The sequence below is a fragment of the Mauremys reevesii genome, linkage group 4 (genome assembly GCF_016161935.1).
Source record: "Mauremys reevesii isolate NIE-2019 linkage group 4, ASM1616193v1, whole genome shotgun sequence".
NCBI classification, from domain to species: domain Eukaryota; kingdom Metazoa; phylum Chordata; order Testudines; family Geoemydidae; genus Mauremys; species Mauremys reevesii.
Window position 1 is genome coordinate 123,440,657 of NC_052626.1, and position 16,441 is coordinate 123,457,097.

Genomic DNA, 16,441 nt, shown 5'->3' on the forward strand with positions numbered 1-16,441 from the left:
CTACTGGGTCTAAAGAAATAATATTCCAAACCACTCAGTGCCTCAGTTTCCCCAAGTGGAAATGGGGTAATAACACTTACAGGGCTGATGGGAAGCTTCATAAACCGGCTGATGCTTGAGATGCTCAGATGAAAGATGCTATAGAAGAATATAGTATTAATTACTATGATTACATCTCTCATCCTGCTTTGTGCCCTGATATTTTCCCCCAGAGCCTGGGAGGTTATTTCTGCTTGCCATGTTAGAGCTGAGATGCCTTTGGCAAGGGTGTATCCTCCTTCACCAGAGCCCGGCCAGCAGAGCAGGGAGACGTTTATGCCGTGCAAGCCACCAAAAATAACTGATCAGAGACTTCTGTCTTTCTTCTCCTTTAGTGATCTGAGCATGAACAACATTAGTGAGCTGCAACCCAGCACGTTCCATCATCTGCGCTTCCTGGAGGAGCTGTAAGTATGATGCGACTGCACAGAGCATAGCTTGTTCCGGGACGGCATGTGGTGGAGAGGACTGTGGCTTGGGAAGGGAGCCAAAGTGACCTCAGTGGAGCTAATATGCAAGAGGGGAATCAGGTCCTATGTACCTAGGGGAGGTGAGAGTTACTACAGCAGATGCAGTGGCTTGACGTAGCAATGAATTAATTCCATGCTGAGTTGCACTAGCCGGTACATTCCCCTCCTGCGCCGATGGAAATCAGGAGTTGGCAGCAGACATTGCAATCGATGCAAAATCAACATGAGAGTAGCATCAGAGGTTTGAGAGCTATCCTGTCCCAGAGCAAAGCAGGCCAAATCAGTAACTGCTCACACTGCTGGACAGGCTGTTTCCCCTTCTGGAGATATGGGGATTTCCTACCGACCTGGACGTGGGCCAGCAAGGTGTAACTTTGACAAGGCTCGTGTACGTGTTGCCATTGGAGGTGGTGTAAGTAGGCCACGGAATTCAGGAAAAATCTGATTTTGCACCCAGGGCGGTGGGCTCCTTTTATACACCAGCATGAATGGCAGTGTGCTCTCTGTGGCTATGCCTATGCTTGGTATGTGATGAGAACCAGCACGAATATGTGCACACGCCCCAGCTCTTACCGTCCACCCACCCAACCTGGCACTCTGACGACGCGTGCACCCGCAATATCAGTGATGCTGGCAAAATAACAAAATGAGGCCATGTGCCAGTGACACAGCTGGCATGGCTGGAGATGGTAGCCTGGTCTGAAAGGCTCACATTTACCCTAGTGCCATGCACCAGCATTAGGAGCTACTTACATTCCATGGAACCCCTGAAAATAGGGCATAATGGGACAGCCCTTTGCCTGGGGCTGAATTTCACCCGGAGAAGATAATGCATTATATCGCTTGACCATGAAAGAGGCCTCTGTGGTTTGGTCCTGAAGCCGTGGCTGCTCGGAGAAGGCCAAATATTAGAGCTGATGGAAAAAAGTTATGTCAGAAGAGTTTACTGTCAAAAAAGGCAGCTCCACAGAAATGGAAACGCTTTTATGTGATACTAAAATATTAATTTTAATATTGCATCAGGTTTATAGATGATATAATGTTGTATCTCTAGCTAGATGGTATGTGTGTTGTTTTTAATATTTAATTAGACTATAAAAGTTGAAATGAAACATTTCAACACTATCATCCTTTGCATTTCCACAGCTCCTTCCACCCCAGGATCTCATGTGGGGGAGCAGTAGGATTATTCCCATTTTGCTTATGGATAAATTGAGAGCCAGAGAAGAGAATTAATTTGCCCAGTGAGTCAGTGGTAGACAGAGGACTAGAACCCAGGAGTTCTGGTCTGATGCACTGACTCCTAGGTCGCAGCCTATCACACTCACTGGTATTGTGTCATTGTTTCCTTGTATTCTGCTGTCAGTCCATGTGTATCTATCTGTTGTCTTTTGTCTTAGGCTTAGATGGTTGTTTCCTTGGAGCGGGGGCTGTTGTTTTTTCTGTGTCTGTACAGCACCTAGCACATTGGGTTCCGGGTCTAGGACTGGGCTCCGAGGTGCTACCATAATACGCCTAATAAATAACGTACAGCACCTAGCACAATGGGGTTCTAGTCCATGACTGGGGCGTCTAGGCACTTCTGTAATGTATCTAATAAATAATAATATCAAAATAAACATGTCAGGATGTTTTTTAGTTTGGGCTTTTCAGTCTGAGTAGAAAGGCCATTTTCCCCCCATAATGTCAGGATTTCCTGAGGCGCAGAAATTCCAGTTCCAGATCATCTCTCCAGGACAGGCTGCCCCAAACATGGCACCAGCCACTAATCAGGGCCGGGGCCCTGGCCAACTGGGGATCCTTGGAAAAATGGGCACCCTGCGCCCCAACCTGCTCTGGCTGCCTGCCCAGAACTCCTGTTGGGAAGTCGGATTGGGGCACTGGGGTTTGTTCCGCTCCTCCTGGCCACCTGCTGCTCCTACCAGGGAGTGCAGGAAGTCCCTGTGCCCTGACCCCACTTCCTGACTTGAGCACCAGGTGGGCAAGGGAAGCCTCCATGCCCCGACCCCACTCTCCGGCAGGAGCGTGGGGAGGGCGTGGGGGCACTGCAGGCAGGGGTGGGGTGGGGCCCCCACTTGCTCTGGCCCAGGGCTCCACAAAACAGTAATCCGCCTCTGCGTGACACTCCCTGAGAGCAGGCAGAGCTGGCTGTTAGCTGCACCGCCTTTCATCCTTCCCAGCACGTGTTCACACTTGTGATGGCAGCTTACTGGCCCCAATTCAGCAACGTTGGTGTAAGACAGTGGAATGGTGATGAGACATGTGTAAGCTTTGCCTTGATCTTGCCACTGATCCGCTGTCTCATAGGAAGCAGGGGAAAACAACACCTTGCTGCTCTGAGCCTTCGTGCTTTTGAATTGTGTGCTGCACTCAGACACCACAAGACCAGGCATCGTATTCTGGCTGGCAGGCGTGGGGTACTTGCTACCGGCTAACAGGACAGAGGGGTTGGCTGCAGACTGCTATTCTAGGCTGGGCTGGGAACAGCGAGTAAAGGGCAGAGTTTGTGGATGGAGAAGGAGAGCAGTAGGAAGGGAGGGTAAAGGGAGCAGCTGGGCGGAAGGCTGTGTGCGTGCTTAGAGAGAATCTCTCTCTCACACACACATACGGGTGAGCAGATAGCATTGCCTAAAGATTAACCAATCTGAGGACAGACCAAAGCCTCAACATCTTTTATTTATTTTTTCAAAGCCTCATAATTTTCAAATCCTTCTCGTGGTTATTTTGGAACGGACTGCTCTTGTTAACTGCCAGGGCTGGTGATTACTGGCCAAGGTACTAAATGGCAATAAGAAAAGCGAAGGGGTTGGAGAAGGTGGCACATAGATCCATGTGGTCATAGAGTCTAAGGGCAAAAGGGACCATTATGATCACCTTGTCTGACCTCCAGCATAACACAGGCCAGAGACCCTCACCTAGGGATTCCTGCATTAAACCCAATTACTTCGGGTTGAGCTGAGCAAGAGGTGCCCAGTCTTGATTGAAAGACTTCAAGTGATGGAAAATCCACCACACCTGTTGGCAATTTGTCACAGTGGTCAGTTCCCCTCTCTGTTCAAAATGTGGGTCTTATTTCGGGTCTGAATTTATCTAGTTTAGCTTCCAGCCACTGGTTTATGTTCTATCCTTGTCAGCTACATTCAAGAGCCCTCTTATGTTGGAAACCTACATAAGAAGGTTTCCTCTTCCCCTTCTTCCCCTTGTAGGCACCAATAGGCCAGGATGAAGTCACTTCTTAACCTTCTCTTGGGTAAGCTATGAAGTTCAAGCTTCTTAAGTCTCCTACTATGAGGCAGGTTCTCCAGACCTTGATTCCTTCTTGCTGCTCTTTCCTGAACCCTTTCCAGTTTTTCAACATCCTATTTAAAGTGTGGAGACCAGACCTGGATACAGTATTTCAATCTGTGTCCCAAGGTAATACTGGTTTCCCACTTCTACTCAGTATTCCCCTTGCTAGGCAATTAATGGTTGCCTAGCTGACAGTGATCATGACCTGATTCCATGTGTCATGTGCAAAAAGAAGAGAGAGTGAGAGTAGTAATGTAATAATTAGCACAGTTAGCTTCCCGCAGCGCCCTTTGGCTGGGAACAGCAAACCGCGGCCATTGGGAGCTGTGAGTAGCCGTGTCTGTGGATGGTCAGTGTAAACAAACTGTCTCGCGGCCCGCCAGCAGATTACCCTGATGGGTCGTGTGTGGCCCATGGGCCGCAGGTGGCCCACTACTGCTCTAGAGGCTTCTAACCCTGCTGATGACCCAGGTGGGTGTCAATATGAAGCCACACGATGGAATTTCTGTTTGTTCAGTTTGGTTTTATAAAAATCTAGGACATTAAATAGACAAAAAGTATGTTAAAAGAATATGAAGGTTGCAAAGTCCAGTACTCTGGAATTAGGAAATACCAGAACAGGATGTTGGTGCATCACCAGTTCACCATCAGCACCATCGAGTCTTGCCTCCCAGAACCCCATCCAATCTTGCAGTTTGCTCCCACAGCCCATTCCGTTGTCCTTCTGTCCCTTGCAGAACGTTCTGTCCTCTCTTCTTACCAGAGTGTCCTGTTTGAAGATTGTCCGTCTTCTTTGGATAGTTAGAGATCTTCTCTTCGGCATATTTGATGTCCTTGTGAATGGGGCTGAACATCCATCCCTGAGTGTATCTTCTGCACTACTTCATTCCTTCCCTCTGATGAACTCTTCAGAGATTTTTCCTGAGTACCTGACAGCAATTGTATAGGCAGACATGTGATAAGAGGGAAGGTCCCCTCATGGACCAGTAACTGGTTAAAAGATAGGAAACAAAGGATAGGACTTATGGTCAGTTTTCACAATGGAGAGAGGTAAATAGCGAGGTCCCCCAAGGATCTGTGCTGGGACCAGTGCTGGTCAATATAGTCACATATGATCTGGAAAAGGGGGTGAACAATGAGGTGGCAAAGTTAGCAGATGATACAAAATTACTCAAGATAGTTAAGTCCAAAGCTGACTTTGAAGAATTGTAAAGGAATCTCACAAAACTGGGTGACTGGGCAACATAATGGCAGTTGAAATTCATTGCTGATAAATGCAAAGTATTGCACATTGGATAACATAATCCCAATCCAACTGGACATGCGCCAGGTGCTTCAGAGGGCAATTATCAAGTGATCCATCCCCTGTCCTCCAGTCCCAGCTTCTGGCAGTCAGAAGTTTAGGGACACCCAGACCGTGGGGTGCATCACTGCCCCTCTTGGCTAATAGCCATTAATGGACATATCCTCCGTGAACTTATCTAGAGCTTTTTTGAACCCAGTTATATTTTTGACCTTCACAAAATCCCTTGGCAATGAGTTCCACAGGTTGACTGTGCGTTGTGTGAGGAAGTACTTCCTTATGCATGTTTAAAACCTGCAGCCTATTAATTTCATTGCGTGACCCCTGGGGTTCTTGTGTTATGTGAACGGGTAAATAATCCTTCCCTTTCACTTTCTCTACACCATTCATGACTTTATATACCTCTATCATATCCTTCCTTAGTCTTCTCTTTACTAAGATGAACAGCCCCAGTCATGTGGAAGCTGTTCCATACCCCTAATCATTCTGAGGACATTTGGGGGCTTTTTTGTTGCCCTTCTCTGCACCTTTTCAAATTCTAATATTTTTTTTTAGATGGGGTGACCAGAACTGCATGCAGTACTCAAGGTGTGGATGTACCATGGATTTATATAGTGGCATTATGATATTTTCTGTCTTATTATCTATCTCTTTCCTAATGGTTCCTAACATTCTGTTCGCTTTTTTGACTGCTGCCACACATTGAGTGGATGTTTTCAGGGAACTATCCATAATGACTCCAAGATCTCTTTCTTGAGTGTTAACAGCTAATTGAGACCCCATCGTTTTATATGTATAGTTGGGATTTTGATTTCCAATGGGCATTATTTTACGTTGATCAACATTGAATTTCATCTGCCATTTTGTTGCCCAGTCACCCAGTTTGGTGAGATCCCTTTGTAGCTCTTCGCAGTCAGCTTTGAATTTAACTATCTTGAGTAATTTTGTATCATCTGCACATTTTGCCACCTCACTATTCACCCCCTTTTCCAGCTCATTTATGAATATATTCAACAGCACTAGTCCCTGCTATTTACCTCTCTCCTCTGTGATAACTGACCATTTATTCCTACCCTTTGTTTCCTTTCTTTTAACCAGTTACTGACCCATGAGAGGATCTTCCCTCTTACCCCATGACTTCTTACTTTGCTTAAGAGCCTTTGGTGAGGGACCCTGTCAAAGGCTTTCTGAAAGTCCAAGTACACTATATCCACTGGCTCCCCCTTGTCCATATGTTTGTTGACACTCTCAAAGAGATCTAACAGATTAAGGCATGTTTTCCCTTTACAAACACTATGCAGACTCTTCCCCAACATATCGTGTTCATCTCTGTGTCTGATAATTGTGTCCTTTACTATCATTTCAACCAGTTTGCCTGGTACTGAAGTTAGTCTTACCGGCCTGTAATTTCTAGGATTGTCCACGAAGCTTTTTTTAAAAAATCAGCTTGACATTAGCTATCCTCTAGTCATCAGGTGTAGTGGGTGATTTAAGTGATAGGTTACGTGCCACAGTTAGTTGTTCTGCTGCGTTCGATAGCATCGTGCCTGCTGCATTAGGCTGCACTGCAGAGCAGTGTTCTACTTTTCCTTGTGTCATGCTCCGTGCATTAGCTTGCAGCAGGGTAGGTGAGGTTACTTTGCATGAGGCTACCTTGTGGCATGAGACCCAAAGTCCTGCTGCTGTGTGTGGTTTCCTTGACGTTCCTTAGGCTGCAGTGCAGAGACGGTTGTCAGGTTTTCGCTGCCTAGCCCACCTCCCCCATTGTCTCTGGCAGCAGCGGAGGGATCATTTATCACTAGGAATCAAGGATGGCTTTGTGGTTACGGCACAGCACTGGGAGTCAGGAGCTCGGTTCCTGGCTCAGCCATTAACTCTCACTGTGTGGTCTTGGGCGAGTCACTTTCCCCTTCTGTGCCTCAGTTTCCCCACCTGTAAAATGAGATAATGATAGTCAGACATGTGCTGTGAGCTGTAACTCATTAATATTTCACTCGGGGCTCTTCAGAAGACAGGTGTTACAAATGCAATCAGTGATATAGCCCCAGGGGGCTCCCAGGCAGAGCAGATGCTCATCTTCATCTGACTTTGAAGAAGCAAGGTATCTAGGGACTCCCTTCCCAGGATGGCTCCCTGGCAGCTGTCTGTCAGGCCATTTAACTGCATTCTTGGCACCCCCTGCTGCCTGCTCTCTCCATCCCCGCCCTGCCTCCAGCTGTGGAGTGGGAAAATATCAAACTGCGTTCAATGCTGGCAACGAAGTGTGGGGAACATGTACAGTCCCCACACAGGCATTGGCTAGTTCTGCCTGCCAAGAAAGACGGCTCCAGTTCTCTGGGAAAGGGGTCTCCAGAAATAGGGGCCTGGAGGTTAGCATCTTTCTTTTCTTTTCTTTTCTTTTCTTTTCTTTTCTTTCAGCTGATTAAAGTTGCTAATAAATCCCACTTAATGCAGCCTGAAGCCAGGAGCCAAGCAAGACAAGAGCAATCGGCACAGAAGCGATAGGAAGGGGATTTTGAAAGCTGGCCTGGGAATACGAACATGTTGAAATGTGTTCCCCAGCAAGGGCTTCTGTTACTATGCTTCGAACCCCGGCACGCGCGCTCAGTGCCAGCAGGAAGGAGTACAGCAGTGGATAGGTGTCCCCCATGGCCGTTCGCCTCGCACCCTCTCAGTTTGGGGCATGTGTGGCCGGTTCCCAACCGCTGGGTCTCCTCCTGGCAGAGCAGGGTCTATTATCATGAGGGTTGTGCTTTGTGTGCAGGGGTTGGAGTATCACCAGGGGGCACCAGTCAGGGGTCAGGGTCCCGCTGCGTCGGGCGTGAGCCAGAAGAGGATGCAGACAGACAAGGTGCAACAAGTGCAGGCAACAAATAACAGGAGGAGGTGGGGAAGGGCGGATGCCTGTGAAGCTGGTGGGTGACCACACAGCCACCAACTAGCCTAGGGGCCTGCGTCCCCAACTGGTGTCTGCAGAGGACAGCAACTCTCTGGGATCTCAGCAGGGGAAGGTGGAGCATCTCGCCCCATCTCTCTCTCTTGCTAGTGGGGTGGAGGGGCCAGAGCCCTGCTCTCTGGGACAGGGCAGTTGTGTGCCATAGGTAGGGTGACCAGATCACCACACTAAAATATCGGGATACATTGGGGTGCCATCAGCCCAGCCCAGTCCACCCCCACTCCTCCCCCCCACTCTGCCCCAGGTCCCGCCCCCTCCCCACTCGGCCCCCCTACCGCACCCTTCTTCATCCCCCAGCCTGCCACTGGCTTGCTGCATCCCTCCTCAGTCCCCCACCCACCGCTCACCTCCTCACTTGCTCGCCACTCGCCTCTTCACGCCCCGCCTGCCACTCACCCCTGCGGGGCAGACTTCCCCTCTGCCAGGTGGGTGCTCGCCCACCCCCTGCCACTTCCTGCCCCTGCATTGCCCTCGCCCTGCCCCCATTCCACCCCCTTCCCCCAAGTCCCCGCTCCTGCCCTGCCTCTTCTCCGCCTCCTCCCCTGAGCGTGCCGCATCCCCACTCCTCCCCTCTCCCTCCTGGAAAGTGCTAAGTGCCGCCAAACAGCTGTTAGGCGGCGGGAAGCACTGGAGGGAGGGAGGAGCGGGGACTCAGCATGCTGGGGGGAGGGGGGAGAAGGAGGTGAGGAGGGGGGAGCTTGGCTGCAATTTTTCCCTGTGGGTGCTCCAGCCCCGGAGCATGCACGGGATCAGCACCTCCCTCCCGCTCGCCTCCTTACCCGAATATCAGGACAAATGGGGTGCGATCGGGACATGGGACAAGAGGTTAAATATCGGGACAGTCCTGATTTTATTGGGACATATGGTCAACCTAGCCATGGGGACACTGAGAGTTACTCTGACACTGGGGGGAGGGATAGCTCAGTGGTTTGAGCATTGGCCTGCTAAAAGCAGGGTTGTGAGTTCAATCCATGAGGGGGCCATTTAGGGCACTGGGGTAAAAATCTGTCTGGGGATTGACCCTGCTTTGAGCAGGGGGTTGGACTAGATGACCTTCTGAGGTCCCTTCCAACCCTAGCCTTCTATGATTCTATATGGAGGCTGCATTATATGGGGCTGTCATAAGGTGGTCCCCTGAGGGTCCTTTCCAGCTCAGTGACTGCCCACAACCGCTCCAGGTCTTCTCAACCTTCATGGTGCTTTGTTATGAACTACATTCACAATCCAGAGCCAGCTTCTCCGCTTGCTTCTGGGCAAGGGTACGGTAGTCGTAGCAGCAGCCAGTCCTGCCAACTTCTGCCTTCCTTCCGGCTGCCTGCCCCCTCCCAGCACTTCCTTCCTGTTTGCTTATACAGGCCTGCCAGCCGGAGACACTTCCACCCCATTAGCCCCTCAGCTGTATCGTCCCTCAGTTAATGGGTCACCTCTGCCAACAGCCTGTCTTTCAATCTGCGCTCACTTCATAGCAACGGGTGGGGGTTGAGTGACAGGCTGCTGAGTCAGCGCATCCCACTACAGGGGCCCTGACGCATCTCTGACCCAGCCGTCCAAGGTTACGAGCCATTGCCTTTACTGGGTTGCAGTGCATTATGGGGGCCTGACATTTCTGTGGCATGGCGATACTGTATTATGGGGCATTGCATTCCTATGACGCAGCTGCACTGCATTCAGGGGCAATAACCTTTCTGTGACATAGTTTGACCCACTAACATGTCTTCGATTTAGCTGGGCTGCAGCCTGGCACACTGACATTTCTGTGACATAGTGGTGCATAGGTCTTTGATACTTCTGTGAGCCAGCAGTGTGATGCTCGAGGGGGCACTGCAGTGGGTGTGAGCTGTGTTGTGGGGTGCTGGGGTTTCCGAGATGTATCAGCGCAGCATTGTTGGACACTGACATTTCTGTGAAAAAGCAGCACTGCAGGATAGGTCCTTCTCATTTCTGTGTGACAGGGTTGATTCTTATTGTGGGCGCTGACAGTTCTGCGACCCAGCAGTCCCGGGTGATGGGTCATTGATATTTAAGTGACAGCAATGCTGCCTTATGGGGCACGGATGTTTCTGAGTGATGGTATTGGCGTGGCATTAAGCAGTGCCGTGTTATGGGCCACTGCTATTTGTAGGACAACCCGGTGGTGTATTATGGGGCATTCTATCACGTATACCGTTGCTGCATTTTTGGGGTATGTAGATTTCTGTGTCATAGTGGTGTTGCCTTATGGCAGATGTTCTCAACTTTTTCCTTTCTGACTCCCCTTCCCCCCCCTCCAACATCCTGTAAAAACTCCACTGCCCCTTTGTCCCAGAACAACTATTTTTCTGCATATCAAAGCTAGGGCCAGTGTTAGGAGGTAGCGGGCAGGGTAACTGCCCAGGGCCCCACAGCACAGGGGGTGCCGTGTAGCTAAGTTGCTCAAGCTTCAGCTTCAGCCTCCAGTGGCAGGGCCTTGGGCTTCAGCCCCAGACCATGGGGCTCCGGCTTTCTGCCCTGGGTCCCAGCAAGTCTAATGCTGGCCCTGCTTAGAGGACCCCCCAAAACCTGCTCGTGGCCCCCAAGGGGGCCCCGGAGCCCTGGTTGAGAACCACTTCCTTATGGGACTTTGACATTTCAATGACATAGCAGTGTGGTGCTATTGGGTCACTAACACCCATAGGTGCTGGAACTAAGGGTGCTGCTGCACCCCCTGGCTTGAAGTGGTTTCCATCATGTCCAGGGTTTACAGTTTGGTTCAATGGCTCTCAGCACCTCCACCGTACAACTTGTTCCAGCACCTCTGCTAACACCTCTCTGACATAGCAGCACTGCATTATGGGGGCACTGAAGTTTCTGGGATCTAATCCTGCTTTAGTGCAGGGGGCGGGACTAGATGACCTCTAGAGGTCCCTTCCTGCCCCACATTTCTATGAATCTATAATGACGACGATGCTTGTAGTGGGGTGGCTGCCCCACTCCAGGAGAGCAGGGGTTAAAAGCAGCCCTTGGAGAGAGCTGTGGCTGGGACCCAATTAGAAAAGGGATTAAGAGCAGCTGAGGGAGGCTGGCTTGGTAGCTGGCCACAGGTATGGTCAGCTCAATCAGGGCACAACTGGCCCTGATAAGAGGGCTGTGAGTTAACAGCTCAGAGGTTTACTCTAGCCTTGGAGTGGGAAGGACCTAGCTGCCTGGGAGTGCAGGGTACGCAGAGCAGAGCTGCAGAAGGGCAAGAGGTGCTGGGGAGCTCCAGCTGAGGCCTTGCTGAAAGCCAAAGGAGGTACTGGGGCTGCAGGGAGACAGCTGGGCCAAGAAAGGCAGCAGGTCCAACCCCCTTGCCAGTGATGAGTGGCCCTTACAGACTGCAGTTTGCCCCAGAGAAAAGGGGCTAGATGATGACTGGCAGTAGCCACTGAGGTAAGGTGGGTATAGAGGATTGGGGGTTCCCCTTGGAGAGGAGATGCAGAGTGTGGGGGTACTGCTGTGGGCAGAACCCCAAGGTAAAGGGCACTGGGGTATGGGAGGGACATGGGCCTAAGGAAGGAGAAACACCGGCCAGCAGGAGGTGCTCTGAGTGCTGGAATTGAGCTAATTCCTGGACTGACCAGCAGGAGTCGGCGGTCTGTTACAATGCTTTTGCATAATTTGGATAAAAAAATCTGAGACTGGTTCTGTGTTATGTTTCATTCACGTTTCTGTGACGCAGCGGCTCTGCATTCCCGTGTATTGTCATTTCTCTGACCTTGCGGCATTGCTTGATGGGGCACTGACATAGCAATGCTCAGTTATGGGGCATTGCTATTTCTGTGCCAGAGAGGAACTGCACTCTTTGGATACTGACATTCCTGGGAGAGCTGCTCTGTGTCATGTTTTATTAAAATGCCTGTGCCTTGGCAGCGCTGCATTACAGGGCCCTGACATTGGTATAGCCTAGAGTCCTCGCCTTGTTGGACATTCAGATTTCTGTGAGTAGCGATGCTGCATTAAGGGACATTTTTTAGATGTATAGATTGTATTCTGAGCTTTGAAGGCTAGAAGTGACCACTGTGATTGTCTAGTCAGATCTCCTGAATAACAAGTTCAATAGCTGTACTCTGTTCCATACACAGGCACTTATCAGGGCACAGGAATGGGGAGCCTGGGGGCCATGGCATCTTGTCTCATCTCCTGTGTATCGCAGGCCATTACATTTTGCCCTGTTCCCGCTGTAGTGAGCCCAATACTTGGCTAAAACAGCTTCCAGAAAGGCATACAGTCTTGATTTGAAGATATCCAGATATGGAGAATCCACTACTTTCCTTGATAGCTTGTTCCAATGATTCATTAGCCTCCCTGTTTGTGGTTGGTGGGGGTTTTTTTTTGTTTTTTTTTAGTGAGTCTAATTTAAATTTGCCTGGCTTCAGCTTCTGGCCATCAGCCCTTGTTCTGCTTTCATCTTCTAGGTCAAAGACCCCCCCCCCCCTTAGTATCTATTATCTTCTCTCCGTGAAGAGACTTAGGCACTGTAACGAAGTCACATCTCAAACTTCTTTTTGATAAACTGAGCAGACTGAGCTCTGTCTCTCCCTGTCAGGCACTTTTTCCAGCCCCCAGATAACTTTTCTGGCTCTTTTCTGCCCCCTCTTCAAATTTTCAACAGCCTTTTAAAAATGTGGACACCAGAACTGGACAGTGTTCTAGTACGGGTCTCACCAATGCCATTTACAGAGGAAAAATCACCTCCTTCCTCAAAAGTCCCCTTTTTATCCAGCCAAGAATTGCATCCGTGCTTTTTGCCACAGCATCGCACGAGGCGCTTGTGTTCAGTTGCTTGTCCCCCATAATCCTTCTCAATCTCTGCTTTCCAGGACACAGCACCCCATTCCGTAGGTCTGGTCTGCATCCCTTCCTCCTAGAGGTATAACTTTTCATTTGGCTGCATTTAAAACACATTTTGTGCCAATGGGCCCAGCCTACCAAGTGATCCAGAGCGCTCTGTTTGACTGCCCTGTCCTCATCATTTTCTGCTCTGCCAATTATTGTTTCATTTGCAAATTTTATCAGCCGCGATTTGACATTTACTTCCAGATCACTGCCAAAAGTGCTGAATGGGATCAGACCCAGTACTGATCTCTGCAGAACCCCACTAGAAACTACTCCCCAACGATGAAAATTCCCCCTTGACAACTACTTTTTGAGATCTGTCAATTACCTAGGTCATAACCAATTTAACGTGTGCTTCATTGATATTGTGCAATGCTCATTTTTTAAATCAAAATGTTGTGTGGTACTAAATCAGATGCCTTATAAAAATCTCAGTATATTATATCTCTGCAGTTACCACAAACCCTGTTGACTGGCACTGCTTCTATTCCTATTCTTTTACATTTTATCACTTGAATCCTGTATCAGCTTTTCCATTCTATTCTCCAGGTCATCCTGCTTGTCCTTACTGAATATTGGCACGACATTAGCATTGTTCCAGTCTTCTGCAATTTCCCTGGTATTCAAGAATTATTAAAAATTAATACCAGTGGGCATGAGATCGCCTCAGCCAACATTTTTTAGAACTCCTGGGGGCAAGTTTTCCAGGCCCACTGATTTTTAAAAAATGTTTATCTCTAGCAGATGTTGTTCAGAATCATCTTCAGTTACTAATGTACTGGAAAGTACTCCATCACCTTAATATGATACAAACACATTATCCTGATTCCTTCCAAATACAGAATGGAAATACTTATTGAACACTTCTACCTCTTCTGTATTACTAACAATTTTATGAACTAACAATGTGTCAATACCATTGCTAGGATTTATTTTGTTCCTAGTATACTTTAAAAAATCCTTATTGTCCTTACTGGCCCTGCCAGCCATAGTGGTTTCTCTGATGTCTTTAGCTTCCCTTATCAATTTTCTGTACTTCATGACTTCTAATTTGTATTGATTTGCTCTCTATTTCCACTTCTTTCCATTTGTTATATGTTGCTCTTTTGTTTCTAAACACTGCCTTCATTTTTCCACTGAACCAAGATGGTCTGCAGTGTAGATGTCTTGGCTTGTGCAGGAGCCTGGGTTCTGGGACCCTCCCTCCTTGCAAGATCTCAGAGCCCATGCTGCAGCCCAAGCATCTACACTGCAATTTTATAGCTGGGTGAGCCTTAGTCAACTGACCCTGGCCATCTGTGGGTGTTTTATGACAGTGTAGATGTACCCATAGTGTGCATATGTTGTGCTTCTCACACACATGCACATACATCTCTCTCAAACAATACCCACCCCCCTACATTGATATTCATCTGCCTGCTCAAATCCCTCCATCCACATCTCCGATTTCTAGCCAGCCTTGCATGTGTCCTGTGCTTTGGGTGGTGGCTCCTGTGTTTTGTCTGACTGTCCCATAAAGGAGCTTAATTGCTTTTTACAATGCTTCCTGAATGAAGCACAGCTATTATGTCCACTAGCTTCAAGGAGGTTTTACCCAGCCCTGAGCATAACCATATATGGTCATTGACATTTCTGTGACATAGTGAGAGCACTGACACTTCTGCAGCCGCTTCAAATAAATCTGAAACCAGAGCATTTTAGGGAGTGCATTTTCCTTACCTATAGGCTTCAGTTTGCCTCAGGTGGTGGCTAGCTCATTTGCTGCCCTTTTGTGCAAAAGAGAATTTCTCACTTTCATTTACTCTGATAGAACTTTACATTGTGCCACACAGCATTTTTTTACACACAATGCACTGTTCCGTTTGGGAAATTGCAAAATGTGAATCTGGAGGATTTGCCAAAGCATTAGGGATTGGGTGAATTTCCCCTTCCCTGGGATAAAATGCATTTGAGATTTGCACAGGATTTGAACTTTGTTACCCTTGACAGCCACTGCCTCTTAGTCTCTTACTGTGACCCATAATGGTGGAGAATCACCTTAGCCAGATGTTTCTGTTTAGATGATCGACAGTGATATTAACAATATTGATTATTTAACTTTTCAATCTGCTGTTGACTCTGAAACCTAATGTTGAAAAGCACGGGTCACTAAAACCCCTCAAAGCTGTTGTGTCAGGCTCTCCGCAGATTCAGGCAAGCATCGTAGCCAGAATTTTCAGAAGAGCTCAGCACCTACAGTCAAGGCCAGACTTTCAAAAGACTTCAGCTCCCATTGATCACCACAGTAAATGGCCAGATTTTCACAAGTGCTCAGCAATTTGAGTGCACATTGGATGCTGAGCTCTTATAAAAATCTGGGCCCCAGTTAGGAGTGCTGAGCAACTGAATATTTGGCTCTGAGCAACAATGGTGCAAATATAAACGACTGTGGGCCTGATTCTACTTTATACAAATTGCACTGCCAGAGCAGTGTAAAGGGCTTTAGTGTAGAAGTTACATCTGCTCCGGGTTCCCTTTATGGTACCAGGGAAGGATTCTGCTTCCCAGTTCTTCCTCTTTTACAATACTGCAAGGGCACACAGGGTGATAAAAGCCCCTGAGATACATGGAGAATTCCCACAGCAGAGGAAAGAGGCCTTAATATAAATGGAACCAGACCCTTCATGCTAATCCAGAATTTTCCCACTAAATATATTCTTGTTGGGAAATGCCGATTTTGTCAAAATGGAACCATCTCACAGGAAAGGGTCAGACAAACTTCCCATCTTTCAAAAACATTTGGGGAAAAAAACAAGTTTTGAAATTGTCGGTGTGACAGGTTGGGTCACAGACTCCCTTGAGACTGTCACCTGCTGTGCTGAAACTACCTCTGAGCCAGTTTTCCCTACCAGCTTGGGAGTCCAGAACCCTGCCTTGTTGAGCCAGAGATGCTACTCTTCTGCAACACAGACCCAGGGTCTGAACTACACCCCAAAGCTGCAGGCTTTAACTGAAAACCACTCAGCAGGTATTCCTGTCTCCAGCACCCAGCTCCCAGTGGGGGATCCACACCCCAAATAAATCAGTTTTACTCTGTATAAAGCTTATACCAGGTAAACTCATAAATTGTCCACCCTCTCTAACACACAGAGAGAGAGATGCACAGTTGTCTGCTTCCCAGGTATTAATCACTGACTCTGGGTTAGTTAATAAACTATTTTATTCAGTATAAAGTAGGATTTAAGTGGTTTCAAATAATAACAGACAGAACAAATTAAGCTACCAAGTAAAATGAAACAAAACACGCATGTCTAAACCCTAATACATTAAGAAACTGAATACAGGCAAATCTCACCCTCAGATGTTCCAATAAGCTTCTTTCACAGACTAGACTCCTTCTTAGTCTGGGCCCAATCCTTTCCCCTGGTACCTTGTTAGCTCCAGTTCAGGTGGTAACTAGGGATTTCTCATGACTGCAGCCCCCTTTGTTCTGTTCCACCCCCTTGTATACTTTTGGCACAGGTGGGAATTTTTTCTCTCTGGGTCCCCACCCCTCCTTCTATATGGAAAAGC

The 16,441-nt window shown here is 48.3% G+C and overlaps 1 protein-coding gene across 2 annotated transcripts in view; it reads left to right on the forward strand.

The window, feature by feature from the left end:
- Positions 1 to 16,441, forward strand: part of LGR6 (leucine rich repeat containing G protein-coupled receptor 6) — a 216,770-nt gene that overhangs the window by 74,140 nt on the left and 126,189 nt on the right. For both annotated transcript variants that reach the window (XM_039533142.1, XM_039533140.1), the window contains exon 2: positions 375 to 446. In XM_039533142.1, coding sequence (XP_039389076.1) covers positions 375 to 446 — 72 coding nt within the window. The remainder of the gene's footprint in view (positions 1 to 374; positions 447 to 16,441) is intronic.